This window comes from Hemitrygon akajei, chromosome 2, assembly GCF_048418815.1.
Source record: "Hemitrygon akajei chromosome 2, sHemAka1.3, whole genome shotgun sequence".
NCBI classification, from domain to species: domain Eukaryota; kingdom Metazoa; phylum Chordata; class Chondrichthyes; order Myliobatiformes; family Dasyatidae; genus Hemitrygon; species Hemitrygon akajei.
In genome coordinates, this window is record NC_133125.1 from 54,701,134 (window position 1) to 54,719,026 (window position 17,893).

General features: G+C 38.7%; 1 protein-coding gene across 3 annotated transcripts in view; it reads right to left on the reverse strand.

Annotated features, from left to right (window-relative positions):
- rfx3 (regulatory factor X, 3 (influences HLA class II expression)) overlaps positions 1–17,893 on the reverse strand; it is a 312,575-nt gene that overhangs the window by 107,602 nt on the left and 187,080 nt on the right. For all 3 annotated transcript variants that reach the window (XM_073072399.1, XM_073072385.1, XM_073072389.1), the window contains one exon: positions 13,190–13,448. In XM_073072399.1, the coding sequence (XP_072928500.1) occupies positions 13,190–13,448 (259 nt within the window). The remainder of the gene's footprint in view (positions 1–13,189; positions 13,449–17,893) is intronic.

Genomic DNA, 17,893 nt, shown 5'->3' on the forward strand with positions numbered 1-17,893 from the left:
GGAACTGAAATTACATGGTTAAGTTTGAGTAGCTCATTATTATTTTACTGTGTTAACTACATTTTGTAGAAGCACAGCAAAGCTAATGAATTAAAAGTGAGAGTAAACACAGGAGCACCAGCTGTTTAAAAAAAAAGGTGCTGCATTATATCTAGTTGGTTGACTACATTGATGATTAGTTATGGCAAGCCTGCAAAGGAACATGAGCAGAACTTCACCCAAGATGTCATTATCAAAATGTTTTTAAAAAGGTATCAATATTCAGTAACAAGAGAACTATCCTTTGGAGTCACAAAGTAAAGCAAGTAGGCTGAGTGCCAGCCACATGAGTTAGCATTATATTCCATATTCATAAATGATGAAAGGAGTACCATAATGATATAACAACATGGCTCAGTGTGAAGTTACGTCCATGCTTTATAACAAGGCATTATTTGATTAACCATAAGTAACATCAATGGGCCAAGTAGGAAGTACCTCCACCCATTAGTAGCGTTAATTCTTAAACTAAAATTTTGTGGCCACTAGATAAAATGCTATTAAAAATCACACACAATCTGACAGCAGCTGAAACTTCTTACTTTTTGGCCCCAGATTCAAAAATGGGTATTGGAGCTTAAACATGAAATTGGTTAGCATGTAATATATCTACTGTGCGGAATACTTCAGACAGCTGGTTAGAGTGAAGTTCAAATTGACCTATGGAATTAGCAAAGTCAATGCACATCTACCCAGAAATTCAATCACATGACCCAATATTATACATTCTGCACTGCAGAACATAGAACAGTACAGCACAGGAACAGGCCTTTTGGCCCATAATGGTGTGCTGAGCTAGTTTAATTAGTAATCAAACAGCTTATAATAAGCTAAACTTATCGCTTCTGCCTACACAACGTCCATATCCTACAATTTTCCTCACACGTGCTTATTTCAATATCTCTTAAAAGTCCCTGATGTATCCAACTCTACTGCCACCCCAGACAGCACATTCCAGGCACCCACAACTCTGTGTAAAAAAACTTGCCCTTCACATCTCCATTGAAATTACCCCCTCTCACCTTAAATGCATGCCCTCTGGTATTAGATATTTCAAACTTGGTAAAAAGATACTCCCTGTCTACTCTATCTATGCCTCTCTTAATCTTAAAATCCTCTATCAGATCTCCCCTCAGCCTCTGCTGCTCCAGAGAAAACAACCCAAGTTTATCCAACCTCTTGATATGGACTATATAGCACTTAACCGCCCAATGTCTCTCCTAAACTAGTAATGTTGACAGTTTTCTCTTCTCAAGTAATGTTTCCAGCCTGCTCAAATGTACTGTCACATGCTCCCTTCCTCAACAAAAAAAGTCCTTGTAAGCTGTTGCTGTTAAAATGTCGCTTTAGTTTCCAAAGTCACCAGCGTTAAACATCTCGTCTTCCTGTCAACTCTTGACCAACTCATTTACTTCTCCATGACACTTGAGCTCTTGATTCTGAAGGGAAGCCTATGTATAAAGGCAGAACTCAGCTATGATAAATGGAACTTCACACCCATTGTGAAAATCAAGTAGCGTAATCTCAGTGTCAGTATCAGAATAGATGTTCGGTCTGTTAAGCATCTCTCATCTATGCATCTTGGTTGCCACTCATGTCCAATCAACGAAAGAAATACTAAAGTTAAAATTAAATTGCAAACAGAATTATTAATGTTGAATTCAGAAACATGAGGCAAAACTTTCAACTTTGGCAAGACAGGCAAGCAGCAGTTAAAAAAAACAAAAAACTGAATATTTATTAAGAGGTTGAAAGACTGAAAACTTGATAATGAAAAGTTAACATGCAGGTATAAGCAAGTAATTTGGAATCGTGTAAAATCTGGTTTATTGTCATATGCTCAAGCCCAGTATGTGAGCTACAAGGACAATGAAAAACTTGCTTGCAGCAGCCATAAGTTCAGACAACAAATATAAATTATGTGCAAATTATACAAGACACTGAAGGAAAAAAAGCAAAGCAAGACATTGGCACAAAAAAAATCTAGTAGTAGAAGAGATGGTCCGTATGGTTCTGTTGGTGAAGGAGGATTAGGATTGTGCAGGTCATTTCAAGAAGCTTATGGCTCATTGTGGAAGTGGCACATTGCCCTTCAGTACAAGAGGATTGAAGTAGGGGATTACACATATACTGCTCTGGTTATATGGGACACTGGTGAAACTGCTTCTCGAACATACCTATGGATTCACTGACAAAGGAAGCTGCAGAGACAGAGGGAATGTAATATGGTGATTGATTGCTTAAATGATAGGTCATTATCTGTTCAAGGACAAAAGTTCAAAGTAAATTTATTACTTATGCCACTATATACAACACTGAGCTTCATTTTCTTGCAGGCATTCACATTAAATACAAGAAATACAATAGAACCAATGGAAGACCTCACCCCTCAGGGCAGCCAAACAACCAATGTGCAAAAGACAACAATCTGCAAATACTAAAAGAAAGGAAACTAGGTAAATAAACAAACAAAATACTGAGAACATCAGATGAAGAGTCCTTGAAAGTGAGTCCATAGGCTGTGGGAACATTTCAGTGATGGGGGTGAGTAAAGCTGAGTGAAGTTGTCCCTCTGGTTCAAGAGTCTGTTTGCTGAAGGGTAATAACTGTTCCTGAACCTGGTGGTGTGGGTGCTGAAGCTCCTGTATCGCTTTCCTGATGGCAGCAGCAAGAAGAGAGCATAACTTGGATGGTGAGTTCCTTGATGATGGATTCTGCTTTTTCCAACAGCGCTCCATGTAAATGAACTCTGTGGTGGGGAGGACTTTACCCGTAATGGATTGGGCTGTATCCACTACTTTTTGTAGGCTTTTCCGTTCAAGGGCATTGGTATTTTCATTACCAGGCTACGATTCAACCAGTCAATATACTCTCCACTGGACAACAATAGAAGTTTGTCAAAGTTTTAGATGATATACTGAATCTTCACAAACTTCTAAGTAGATAGAGGTGCTGCTGTGCTTTCTTTGGAATGGCACTTACATGCTGGATCCAGAACAGATCCTCTAAAATGAAAACACTGAGGAATTTAATGTTGCTGACCTCTCCACCGTTGATCCCAGATGATGGCTGTATAATGGATCTCCAGTTTCCACCTCCTGAAGTCAATAATCAGCTACTTGGTCTTGCTGGCATTGAGTGAGACGTTATTGTTGTGCTACCAGTCAGTCATCAATTATGTTCAAAGCAAAATAGAATTTTAGATATTAAGGGTATCAAAGATATGGGGTTGATGCAGGAACAGTACTGAGATACATAATTAGTCAAAATCTCATTGAATGACACAGTGGACATAGGATTGAGTTGCTGTCCTTCTGTTTTGTCCATGTTATTCAGTTTTGATTTCTTAAGTTTAATTGCAAACTTAGTTATCTGTGGATGTTTAAAAAAAAGATGACTGACTTAGCACAGAATGTAGGAACAATCTCTCTCATCACAGATGACACCTATCATGTTGTATGACTGCAGTATTGTGGTAGATATCTGGGCTTTCATCAGGCTTCGTGGGTGATCACCAGTAACAAGATTGCACACCCTTCACAATCTTTAGTTTCATATCACTTGTCTCTGCATTACCATAAGCCAATAGCACAGCAAAACCAGTCACCTAGGAATGCCGTGGACACTGAAGTAAAAAGCAGGAGGGAGAGGCCTCATTAATATTTGTACCATTAATTTCAATATAATAATGGAATTTGGAGAAGATGATGTACCCAGAACAGGTAAGCTTCCTTGTCCCCTCTTAACAGTTTCCATCCATGAACTGCCTTTATTTATTCCATGTGATGGTGAAGCAATGGCGTTGCACAATGACTTACGGCAAAGATTATAGACCCAAAACATCATGGCTGTAGCACTGAATACCTATGCTTTAGCTCTAGCTAAGCTGTTCAAGTACAGATACAACACTGGAATATAAACAATTAGTAAATGTGTTCAGTTTGGCCCCGTACACCCCATTCAACATTTGGGAATAGTTGGATTTGGCCAACAATTCCCAATTATGTGACATCCACTCCTTAATAATCTCTTCACGGTCACACTGAATTTCAATAGCACTGGACATTCCTGTCCATTTGCAGCTATGGCCACAAGACCGATACAAAATCTACATTTCAGTGATGAATGTGAGTTTAGAGTGAAAGGCAGCTTCAGGCAATAACTCAAAATAAAGTTTTAAATGCTTCCCCTTTTAATGTACAGTGGTAATATTATTACTGGTTGCAGGAATATTAGTACACTATGGCTACTTATTAATGTTAAGTGATTTAACTGGATTAGTTACATGAACATGGCAGGTACTATAGTAAGTCACACAAAAGCACAAAGTCACAATAGCCCAATATGCAGACATCTGAGGCTGGTTCAGACACCACCCCAACAGTGACATTGCAGACCTCGGTGGCAGGACAACAGGCAGTGCAGGCCCAGGTGGTACAACAGGTTCCAGTTCAGCAGCAGGTCAGTCATTCAGCTGGTTTATCAATGAAATGGTTTTCACTTTCTCTTTTCACGGTTTTTCACAGAACTGACATTCTTTTAAAAGAAGTTGAAGTTTGCCTCAATATTCATCCCAAACAGCCCTGTTTTACACAGCTGTATGGGATTAAACGTGCAAAATTCTGCAGTTTCTGGAAGTCCAAAGCAACACACATAAAATTCTGGAGGAGTTCAGCAGGTCAGGTAGCATCCGTGGAAATGAATGAGTAGTCAATGTTTCAGACCGAGACCCTTCTTCAGGACTCACCTTGACAAAGACCATTGCATCCCTCTCCAAATCCCCATGAACAACATTTCAGGACAGACAAAAGAGAGTCAGTGGATGTTGTTTAGTTGGATGTTCTGAAGGCCTCTGACAAGGTTCTTTACATGAAGCTGCTAAACAAGATAAAAGCCCATGGTATTACAGGAAAGACACTAGCATGGATAGAAGACTGGCAGGAGGCAAAGAGTGGGAATAAAGGGGGCCTCTTCCAGAATTGGTGTTGGGACCAATTCTTCTCATATTACTTGTCAATATTTGTTTGATGGAATCGATGGCTTTGTGGGCAAATTTGTTGAGGATGATGGCGTAAAGGGATAGGTAATAGGGGTACAGATTAAAAGACAATGATTAGCTAATGATCAATTACCTTGTAGGTACCTTATGGTACTGTTGCTGGACAGCCAAAAAGGAACCTTACCCAGCAACAAATGACATACCAGACATTCTTCTCCAATAATGTTAGATATAGGTTCAAATAAGGAATTATCTGGTCACACAAAGCATTTTGAGGTATAGCGTAACTAAATATAGGTAAGATAGCGTAGGGGGTAGAATGTTCGAGAGTACGGATAAGTGCCAGCATGAGGAACTAATGTTATATCCAGGCTAGCTTTGGCAGAAAATAATTATAACTAACCAATGATGATTTTACATCTAATTGCATCTTAAAGTATGATCGAAACTATTCTAAAACTGTATTAACTTGCATAATTATAATATTTCCTGTAATGATCAATGTTATAAATTGTGAAGAATTGTGATTCGGGTGTGGGCAGTGTCCAGACTGGCTCTTTGAAAGATCAGTCTGTAACTACCCCCATAGCATGCTATGAATAAAGAGTACAAGTTTGATAAAGTATCGCTTGTTCTATGGTCTTATTGCATTCGTGGTACTTGCACCTTTGCATAGGGTCAATCCATCTTTGACAGGGCTACAAAGATAGGTGGAGAGGCAGGTAGTGTGGGGAAAGCAGGGAGTCTGCAGAAGGGCTTAGATAAATTAGGAGAATGAACAAAGAAGTGGCAGATGGAATATACAGTAGCTTAGGGAAGTGTCTGGTCATGCACTTTGGTAGAAGGAATAAAAAAAATGTCAGAAATCAGAGGTGCAAAGAGGCTTGTGAGTCCTTGTGAGGAAACCCTAATGATTAACTTACAGGTTGAGTCGATGGTAAAGAAGGCATATGCAATGTCAGCATTCATTTCCAGAGGACTAGAATTAAACAAGAATGTAATGCATTGGTCAGACCACACTAGGAGTATTGTGAGCAGTTTTGGGCCCTTCATCTAAGAAAAGGTGTGCTGGCATTGGAGGCCGTCCAGAGGAGATTCGTGAGAATGATTCCAGGAATGAAAGGGTTAACATATGAGGAGCATTTGATGACTCTGGGCCTGTACTCACTGGAGTTCAGAACAATTAAGGGGGGAGGGTCTGATTGAAACCTACTGAATATTGAAAGGCCTAGATAGAGTAATGTGAAGAGGTGTTTGCTGAAGAAGTCCACGACCAGATGGCAGTCTCAGAATAGATCGATATCCCTTTAGAACCGAGATAAGGAAGAATTTCTTTAGCCAGAGGGTGGTGAATCTGTGAAATTCATTGCCACAAAGGGTTGTGGACCAGACACAATAGGCTGAATGGCTTATTCCAACTCCAATGTCTTATGATCCAAGTCAGGATTGCTTGAAATAGTTCGTATTTGCTTGGATGGGTGTAACATTAACAAAATTCATTGGTAATGCACTCACTTGCTTAAAATTTAACTTCCCACTTTACATTGGCCTGTCAAGTTTCCATGTACTGAACAGAAATTGCAGGAAATGGTGAAGAAACTTAGGATTTTTCTGTGGAAGCTACACAGAAATTAATGAACCTGAACAACCAAGAACAAGGTCATAAGGTGTTTGGGAAGATAATTACATCAAATTCCCCCAAGAGTCAAGAAACATGCTTGGAGGATCTCAGTTTTATCAGGCAGCGTCCATGAAGGAAAAGGGTAAATGCACAGTCTGCCCTGATGCATAATTTTGGGTCAACAGTCTGCATCAGAGCTAATCGTGCAGAGATAAGAGGAAAGAGTGAGGCAGAGAACATGATAGGTAGATAGAGCTCGGTGGGGGAGATAAAGAGAGAGATTGGAAAGTGATAAGTAGACACCAGAGGCTAGTGGAATCTGATAAACAAGGAAGATAATGTGAAGAACCAGACAAAGGAAAGGATAAAAGATCCAGTAGGTTAACTGGTACATGACAGGCAGATGGAATCAGGTGGGAAAAGGAATGAAACTGGATGACAAGGTGCAACAACCTGAGGAGAGCTGGTGTGGATCAGAAGAAAAAAGGTGCACATGGAATGCAGGTTATATGCCCCATATTTTGCCCCCCTCTTTTTCCATTTCTATTGCCCACTAACCAGTGCCCACCAACTCCAATCCTCCTTGTTGTTTTCTCCACAGCTCCATGAGCCAACTATTCACATGGTTCCCCTATCACTTGCCAGCCCCACCTTACCCCTTTTATACTGGCTAACTTCTGTTTACACTCAATCCTGGTGCAGGTCTTTAACCTAAAATGTTTATATCCCTTTGCCACCAGAGGTGCTCTGTTCCTCCAGCACTTTCTTTTTGCTCAAGATTTCAGCAGCTGCAGTTTCTTTTATGTCCTAAGTCATATCACAGTAATATCATTCTAACTTAGATAAAAATATTATTTCCCCAATTATCAAAAGCTTAAAATCCTGTAAATCTGAAAACAGCCTAAAGACCAGTAATTTAAAGAAACTATCCATCACTGTCTTCTCAGAGACAACATGGCATATATTACAAATGTTGGTTTTGGTAGAAATGGCCACTTCATGAGATTTTTAAAAATCTGTTCATTGTGATTTAAAGAAAATAATACCAATTAGTTACACATGGACAATGCAGAAAAAACAGACACAATGGTACATAATCAAAGAGAACAGAATAGAATGGCATACAACAACTACTTTTAATGTTTATAGAGCATTCCTAGAAAGTTATAAACAAGCCTTACTAAATCAACCTCTGCTGTCCTAAGACCCATGGCACTTCACACTGTTGGCAAATGATCCAAATCCATTATTTTATCTTTTCTGTTAAACCTCCTATTCTCCATTTACCATTAACTCACATCAGAAATATCCCTCTAGCTGTCACTCTCCAACAGTGCCACGGTAGTGCTACCAAATTCCAGGATTATCTGCCATACTGGGAAGAATCCTACAGTGCTACAAATATCCAAAGGCAGGTCTAGGGAAAATCACGGAACATTATCCAGTATTAATAAATATCAGACATTGAACTTTAGAATAAGGAACAGTGCAGCACAATATGGGCTACAATTCAGCTCACAAATGTTGTGCTGATCTATATAAACCGCATCCACAATCAATCTAACCCTTCTCTGCTATTCAGACAATGTAACCTTTCACTTTTCATGCATCTATGTGCCTATCTAAGAGTCTGTTAAATGTCTCTATTGTACCAGCTTCAACGGCCATCCCTGACAGTGCATTTCTTCTTTTTTATTGATTTTTTATGCATTTTCTACAACACTACAAAAAAAACCCCAAGAACGAAATAGGAAATTAATACAGTGCAAGATAAACATACAATGGTAATATAATACAGAATATAATAATTGAAAAAGCACCCAAATTGAAGTCGTGTAAAGTTAGTATCCATCCCCACCCCCGCAAAAAGAAACCTCCAGACCAACCACAGCAAAATGTAGGAAATATAAATCAGAACATTCAAACCCCCAAAACTGTAAATACAATTACAAACAGAAGATAATAATGCCTACTACCAAAAAAAAAGCTGAAAGTAAGGGACTGAAAAAGAAACTTAGTCAAAAGGAAAGTTATGAAAATATTCAAGGTCCCCAGACCTTATGAAACTTTATATCCGAATTAAGAATTGAGTAATGAATTTTTTCAAGATCTAAACAGGACAGAATATCATTAAGCCATTGAGCGTGCGTGGGTGGGGCAACATCTCTCCATCTAAGAAGAATTAGATGTCTAGCCAGGAGAGAAGCAAAAGATAATATTCCACGTTTAGTCAAACTCAAACGTATATCTGTCTAAGCCAAGAAACCAAAAAGAGCAATTAAAGGGTTAGGTTCTAAGTGGCGATTCAGAATACAGGATAAAGTTAAGAAAACATCCCTCCAAAATTTCTCTAGACTAGGACAGGTCCAGTACATATGAATGAGAGAAGCCTCGCCACTTTTGCATTTATCACAAAAAGGACTAATATTAGGATAAAATCGAGATAATTTAGATTTGGACATATGAGCCCTATGAACAATCTTAAACTGTAAAAGACAGTGGCGAGCACAAAGAGAAGTTGAGTTAACCGACTTGAGAATCGAGTCCCAAACTTCATCAGATAAAGGGAGACAGTGCGTTTCAAGCACACACCTCTGTGTGAAAAAAAACATCTCTGACATCTCCCCTAAACTTTCCTCTATTCTCTCTAAACAGATGTCTTCTGGTAATGGACATTGTTGCCTTGAGGAAAAAGGTGCTGGCTGTTCAGACTGTCTATAGTTCTCATAATCCTTATTAAGTTGCCTCTCATCTTTAATCATTCCATAGAGAAAAGCCCTAGCTTACTCAACCTTTCCTCTAAAGATATGTTCTTTAATCCAAGCAGCATCCTAGTGAACCTCTTCTGCCTCCTCTCCATATCCTTCCTATAATGAGGTGACCAGAACTGAGGTTTACAAAACTGCAACGTTGCCTCATGGCTCTTGAACTCAATCCCTTGACTAATGAAGGCAAGCACATCACATGCCTTCTTAACAACCACCTTCTTAACTTGTGTGGCAAATCTGAGAGATCTATAGACTTATACCCCAAGATCCCTTTGTTCCTCCACATTGCTAAGAATCCTGCCATTAACCTTGTACTCCACCTTCAAATTCAACCTTGTAAAACATATCACCTCACACTTTCCCAGATTGAAATTCATCTGCCACTTCTCTGCCCAGCAACAGCAGGAGGTCCCGTAACATTAGGACAAGAACTGTTAGGATGGAAAACAGGTTCTTTCCCAAGGTCATAAGACAACTGAACTCCCTGGCACCACCAAGGTCTCATCACGCATTAAACGGCAGGAGTGCTATACAGTCTACTTTTTAATTTGTGTCGCAATTGCACCTTATTTTTTGCTCATATACTAGTGATAATATTAATTTATGTGTGTTATATGTACTGTAATGTGCAACTTGATCCAGAGGAACATTGCTTCATATGGCAGTATACACGCATATGTTTGAATGGCAATAAACTTGAACTTCTATACTATCCACAACACCTCCAACCTTAATGTCACCTGTGGACTTACTGACCCGCCCTTCCACTCGCTCATCTAAATCATCTGTAAAAAATCTCAGAAGAGCAGGTGCAGGAGTGGTGACTACTGTCCATGCAGAATGCCACAAGTCACCAACCTCCAGGCAGAATACACTTTATCTACCACTACCCTCTGTCTTCTGTAGGCGATAAAATACTCGTAATTTTTTAAAAATTTTACCTGTCTCTGTTTTCTCATTTAAAACTCCTATCATTTAATAAACAATCAAATTGTGTGTGTAGATGTTTCCCATTCTCTCTCTTGAATTAATTCACCAAAATGTTCCTACCAATCCCACAACATCATTTCATAAAAATGAAAATTAATTTAATTTCTACAAATTGTTAGCCTAAACATCAGTCCTCAAATGAAATAAGCCAATATTATAAAATTCTATCACTGAAGCCAAACAACAGCATAGTGATCTGACAGTAAGTATAAGCTTAATTATAAGGTATTACAGAGGTTGAAGTCAATATTGTTTACGACCGTTGGTGTGTGTAAAAAAAAACCTGCACGTGGCATGACAGATTCCTAATCTAAAAGTCAGTCCTGTGATTATATATGCGGAGCAGATCTTTTAAGTGACTTATTCTAAACATACGTTAAGCCCCTTGAACATTTTAGTTAGAAAACACGCCAACCAAAAATTTATTTGGGAAGATGCAGGATCAGCTCCAGCTCAGGATTTTATAATGCATTTGACTAAAAATAAAACATACTTTAAAAAAAAAGCCCTGCTTGTAAGCAAGGAAAAATAAAGTCCCAAGGACTGTTCCTTGCATACCTATTCACTGTGAAGAGCATCCTACCACCTCATTTAAAAAAGGAATTTTGCATTATGCAATTTACAGTATATCCATGAAGGTTTTAATGTGGCTGAGATAAGTACCAAAAAGCAGCTGTGTACATTTTGGTGGTGGGCATATCTTGGAATTTGCACTTTCAGTGTTTTTTGCAAGATGTAATAAATAAAAATAAAATCAGATACATATTCAAATCAAGTGAAAAGTCAAATAACGGCATCCACCTGTGTATTTCTATCAAAAAAACTTTAGTAACAAGTATATTAGATGCTTTCCAAAACAAATAAATCTTGACCTCCAATTAGTGATTTAAGAGCTTAAAATATAGCGGGAGTAGAACATTTGGCCTCTAATTCCAGCTCTATCATTCAATAAGATCAAGCATGACTCTTTACTGTAGTGCTACTTTCCCATGCTAACCCCATCTTCCTGGATTTCCTTAATTTGCAAATATCTATCGATTTTCACCAAAAATATGCTCAGCTATCAAGACTTCACAGCCATTTTGGGTAGAGATACCAAAGGTTCACCGTCACCTTGATGAAGAAATTTCTTCTCACCTCACTCCTGAATGGTAACCCTATTTTGATTGTGATCCCTGATTCTTGATAGACCAACCTGGAGAAACAGCATCCTTGCATTTACTGGGCCTACCCCCACAAAAATTAGCCATGAGATCATTTCTCATTCTCCTAAATTCTCCAGATTATGGACTGTTTTAGAGATCCATCAATTTGGTGATCCATATTTGTATTCTCTCTATTCAAATATATCCTTCCTAAGGTACGACAGGTGCAGTTTTACAAGAATACCATATAATTTCATGACATTGTTTTAATATGCACTCAGGGGCCACTTTACTGGGTATACCTGTACACCTGCTCATTATGCAAATATCTAATCTGCCAATCATGTGGCAGAATCTCAATGCATATAGTATAAGCATGCAGATATGGTCAAAAGGTTCAGTTGTTGTTCAGAGCAAACATCCAAATGAGGAAGAAATGTGATCTAAGTGACTTTGATGATGGAATGATTGCTGGTGCCAGACGGGGTGGTATGAGTATCTTAGCAACTGCTGATCTCCTGGGATCTTCACGCACAACAGATTCTAGAGTTTACAAAGAATGATGTGAAAATAAGGAAATCCAGTGAGTGTCAGTTCTTGGAAAAAAAATGTCTCGTTAATAAGAAAAGTCAGAGGAGAATGGCCAGACTGCTTCAAGCTGACAGGAAGCTGTCAGCAACTCAAATAATCACACATTTCAACAGTAGTATGCAGAACGGCATCTCTACATGCAGAATACATCAAATCTTGAATTGGATGGGCTACAGCAGCAGAAGACCACATACATATATTCGGTGTCCACTTTATTAAGTACAGGATGTACTTAATAGAGTGACCACTGAGTGTATAGTTATATCTTCTTGCAATAATGGCCAACAAACCATCTGTTGTCCAAATTACCTGCTGCATTAGTAAATTAACTTTCAGTGATTTGTGTACAAAGACATCAACGTATTTCAATTTCTCATTATTTATAAAAGTGTTTTGATTTTCTTTACCAATCCCCACCCTCAAGGTGAATGAACTCACATTTTTCCACAATGTTTTCCATCTGCACCATTCTTATCCATACACCTGGCCAGCATATATCCTCGATTCCCCCGCGTCTTCATCACAACTTACAGTGCCAACCAGCTTTGTATCTGCAGCTAACTTGGATGCCTTGTAATTGGTCCATATCATTGATACACATTGTGAACAGCTAGGAGCTTGGCACCTGTTCCTCTGGCCTCCCAAACAAATAACGATGCATTTTCTCTTACTTTTTCTTTTCTGTCAATTAACCAGTTCCCAAGCTTCTGCTCCCATCTTCTCTACCTTTGACAAATACATTTTAATCTTTCTAATCCTATTATTTGTATAAACACCCCACTTCCAGTTTTTGTAGCAAAGCATTCTAAAATTTTATCTACAAATGATGTCAGGCAAATTGGTCCATGATTCTATATTTTCATGGTTGTGGATGTTATGGTTGTGGGGACCGTTCTAGGATGTATTCAATGTGGGAAGATGATAATCAGTGTATCCACCATCTCCATCTCTTTCAAACTTTGGAACACAGGATACAATTACAAATTAAATTTTATAGGAAGCCCCATTTCATGCATTATGTTCTGCAAGTACTTACCGTGGCTGGAGAAGCACGTGTTGTGTGGCTGACTGGGTGATTGGATCCATCCATTGACCCGCCTATAAGATAGGCACCCCCTGAGCTGCTGATTATCTGACCGCCTGTGACACCCATTGGAATACCACCAGCACCCACCATATTGTGGGACGAGACAACTGTTGTCACCTGGGCGGAGTTTCCTTGGGAGTCAAAATATGTTCCTCCAGTGTTTTGGCTATACATTTGGGCCTCCGAGTAGGGATAGGTAGTTGATCGCCTAAGGAAAGACAATTCAAGGTAAAAGGCATTCTTGTATACCAGAATTTTTTTGACTAATTAGTCATCTAAGGGAATAAACAGTTTTAAATAAAATGCTAAAAATAATTAAAAGCTGGTATTTAAACATTTGAATATTTTACAGAGACAATATGGTTTACAACATTGTGTCAACTTGTAATCCAATTTTATTGACAATTTTATTGTTTGCACTACTAACTTAATGAAGTAAATTACTTAAATAAATAAATAGATCACAATTTCACAGTGGAAAACATCCATATCTAACAATAGAAAGTCTGGAGAAACAAAACCACTGATGTCTGTAGAATGCACAAAGACAATTAATTGTCAGTAAATCAGTTACACTCAGGGGTCAAATCATGCTTATATTAAATACAATTATCATTAAATTTTGAGTTTCTTTCCAGTATTTGCAGTCATATAGTTGTACTGCACAGAAACAGAACCTGTGGCTCACCAAGTCCATGCCATCCTTTTTGCCGATTTACACTAATTCTGTTTATCTGTATTATGACCATATCTTATGACTTGTCTATTTAAATGTCTGTCTAATGCCTCTGAAATGTATAATTGTATATGATTCCAATACCTTTTTGGGCATCACATGTTAACCACTCATCATGTAAAAGTCTTACCTTTAAAACTCCTATCTCTTCTTTCCTTAAAAGTTTGTCCTTTTGTTTTAGATGACCCTACAATGAAAAAATATTTTGTCTACCTACCCTTTCTATGCCTCTTTTATACAGTGCCTATAAAAAGTATTCACCCTCCTTGGAAGTTCTCAGGATTTATTGGTTTACAACATTAAATCACAGTGGATTGAATTTGGCTTTTTTGACACTGGTAAACAGAAAATGACTCTTTGAAAACGGCTGTTCACTCATGATCCCCATGCAATCTGACAGAGCTTCAACAGTTTTGTAAAGAAGAATGGGAAAAATTGCAGTCACCAGATGTGTAAAGTATATAGACTCAAGACTATAATTGCTGCCAAAGGTGCTTCTACCAAATACTGTCTTGAAGGGAGTGATTACTTATGCAATACATAATTTTATATTTTATATCTGTAATAAATTTAAATCACGTAATTCTTGAGGTCTGTTTTCACTTTGACATGGAAGAGTCTTTTTCTGTTGATCAGTGTCAAAAAGGCCAAATTAAATCCCCACTGTGATTCAATGTTGTAAAACAATGAAACGTGAAAACTTCCTAGGGAGCTGAATACTTTTTATAGACACTGTAGTTCCATCAGATCACCTCTCAAGTTCTTTTGCACGGGGGGGGGGGGGGGGGAAGAAGGGAGGACAAAAACAGCTTATCCAATATCTCCATAATCCATATAACTAATTAGACCACAAAACATAAAAACATAAGACATAGAAGCAGAACTAGGCCATTTATTATCCTGCCTTCTCACCATACCATTACACCCTGACTAATCGAAAATCTATCAACCTCTGCTTTCAGTATACTCAATGACTTGACCACCAGAGACATCCACAGAATTCCACAGATTCATTACCCTCTGGCTAAAGAAATTTCTTTTCATCTCTGTTCTAAACAGACGTTCTCCTACCTGGAAGCTATACCTCTGGTCCTAGACCACCCCCACCCCCCCCCCCCCCACCACAGGAAATATCTCTACATCCACTCTATCTAGGCCTTTCAATATTCCACAGGATTCAATCAGATCCCCCATCATTCTTCTCAACTCCAGTGAGTACAGGCCCAGAGCCATCAAATGCTCCTCAAGTATTAACACTTTCATTCTTGGAATCATTCTTGTGAATCTCCTTTGGACCCTCTCCAATGCCAGCACATCTTTTCATAGATAAAGGTCCCAACTCTGCTCGCAATACTCCAAGTGTGGTCTGCCGATGCCTTATAAAGCCTCAGTATTACATCCCTGCTCTTATATTCTAGTCCTCTTGAAATGAATGCTAAAATTGCATTTGCCTTCTTTACCACCGATTCAACCTAAAAGTTAACCTTAAAGGAATGCTGCACAAGGACTCCCAAGTCCTGTTGTACTTCTGATTTTTGAATTTTCTCCCAATTTGGATAATACACTATGCCTTTATTCCTTCTACCAAAATGCAGGATCATAAAATTCCCTACATTGTATTCCATCTGCCACTTATTTGCTCATTCTCCCAACCTGTCTAAGTCTTTCTACACACTTCCTGCTTTCTCAACACTATCTGCTCCTTCACTTATTATCTGAAAACTTGGCCACAAGACCATCAATTCCGTCATCCAAATTGTGAACATATAATACGAAAAGAAGCAGTTCCAGTCACCAGCAGCCAACCAGAAAAGGTCCCGTTTATTTCCACTCTATGCTAGTGTCTTTCTAGTAGTACCATGGGCTCTTATCTTGCTAAGCAGCCTCATGTACAGCACCTTGTCAAAGGTCTTCTGAAGATCCAAGTAAACAATATCTACTGATTCTCCTTTGTCTATCCTGTCTGTTATTTCTTCAAAGAATTTCATAGATTTGTCAGACAAGATTTCCCTTTAAGGAAACTATGCTAACTTTGGCCTATTCATGAAGTGGCTTCAAGCTCATCCTTAATAATGGACTCCAAATTCTTCCAATTCAGAAAACTCCATCCTGATGAATCTCTTTTGCACTCTCTCACAACCTTCAGGTAGTGTGCCAACCAGAACGGCACACAATACTCTGAGTACAGCCTAACTAGTGCTTTGTAAGTTGTAACTTAATATACAATCTCTTGTATTCCATGACTGGATCCATGAAGGCAAGTACCCCATTTGCCCTTTTCACTACCCCACTAACAATTTTAGGAGAACTATGAACTTGAAACCCTCATTCTCTCTCTTCCTCAACATTCCCTCATACTCCACCATTTATGATGTATGTGCCATCCCTATTTGACTCCCCAAAATGCACCACCTCACACTTGGAAGATTAAATTCCATCTGCCAAAGCTCTGCCCAAGTTTCCAACTGATCCATTTCCTGCAGTGGCCTTAGATAATTTTCCTTGCTATCTACTACACCACAAATTTTTGTGACATTCACAAGCCTATTAATCATTCTTGCTACATGTACATTTCAGTCTTTGATATATCTGATAAACAACAAAGACCAGCACAAATCCATGTGTTGCATAACTAGTCAGACTTCCAATCAGAAAAACATTCTTCCACTACTACCCCATTTCATATCAGATAGTCAAAGTTCACAGTCAACTTATTATTAAGTTCACCAGATACTAACCTGAGACGTATTTTCTTTCAGGCATTCACAGTAGAATAAAGAAATACAATAGAATCAATGAAAAATACACACAAAGACTGACAAACAACTTATGTGCAGAAGGTCAACTGTGCAAATACAAGAAGCAAATAATAATGCGAAATAAATAAACAAATAATACTGCGAACATCAATTGTAGAGCCCTTGAAAGTGAGTCTATAGGTTGTGTTCAATGATCATTTCAGTGTTGAGATGAGTGAAGATGTCCATGTTGGTTCAGGAGCCTGACAGTTGAAGGGTAATAATGGTTCCTGAACCTGGTGGTATGGGACCCAAGTCTCCTGTACCTGCTTCCTGATGGTAGTAGTGAAAAGAGAGCATGGCCTCGATGGTGGCTGCTGCTTTCTTGTGGCAGTGTTCTTTGCTGATGTGCTCAATGGTGGTGGAAGGCTTTTCCTGTGATGAATATACCCAATATCTTGGCCTCCACAGCCATCCGTTGCAATGAATTCCACAGATTCACCACACACTGGCTAAAGAAACTCTATTTAATCTCTGTTCTAAATGGACATCCTTCTCTTATCCTGTGGTCCTATACTGTCTCACGATTCTTTGAGGAAATAACAGGTTGGATAGACAAAGGAGAGTCAGTGGATGTTGTTACTTGGATTTGCAGAAGCCATTTGACAAAGTGCTGCACATGAGGCTGCTCAACAAGAGCCCAGGAAAGATACTGGCATGGATAGAAGATTGGCTGACTGGCAAAAGGCAAAGAGCGGAAACAAAATGGGACTTTTCTAGTTGACTGCCGGTGACTAGTGGTGTATCACAGATGTTGGTATTGGGACTGCTTCTTTTCACATTAGCTGTTTATGATTTGGATGACAGAATTGATGGGGCTATTCTGCCAAGTTGGCAGATGATAGGTGGAGGAGCAAGTAATGTTGAGGAAGCAGGAAGTCTGCAGAAGGACTTACATTTGTGGAATGGGCAAAGAAGTGCACTCTGATAGAAGGGATATGAATATGTTTTGTATAATTAGGAAATTGCATTGATGCTGAGATAGTCAAACAACTGTTAAGATTACCCTTCTCTTTATAATACTGAAGGTGTTCAGAAAATGCAAATTGTTGTATGCACTTACCCAATCAAAATCTCCATTTTATTAATTATCAACAATTATCTTAAATTTCACTCTAC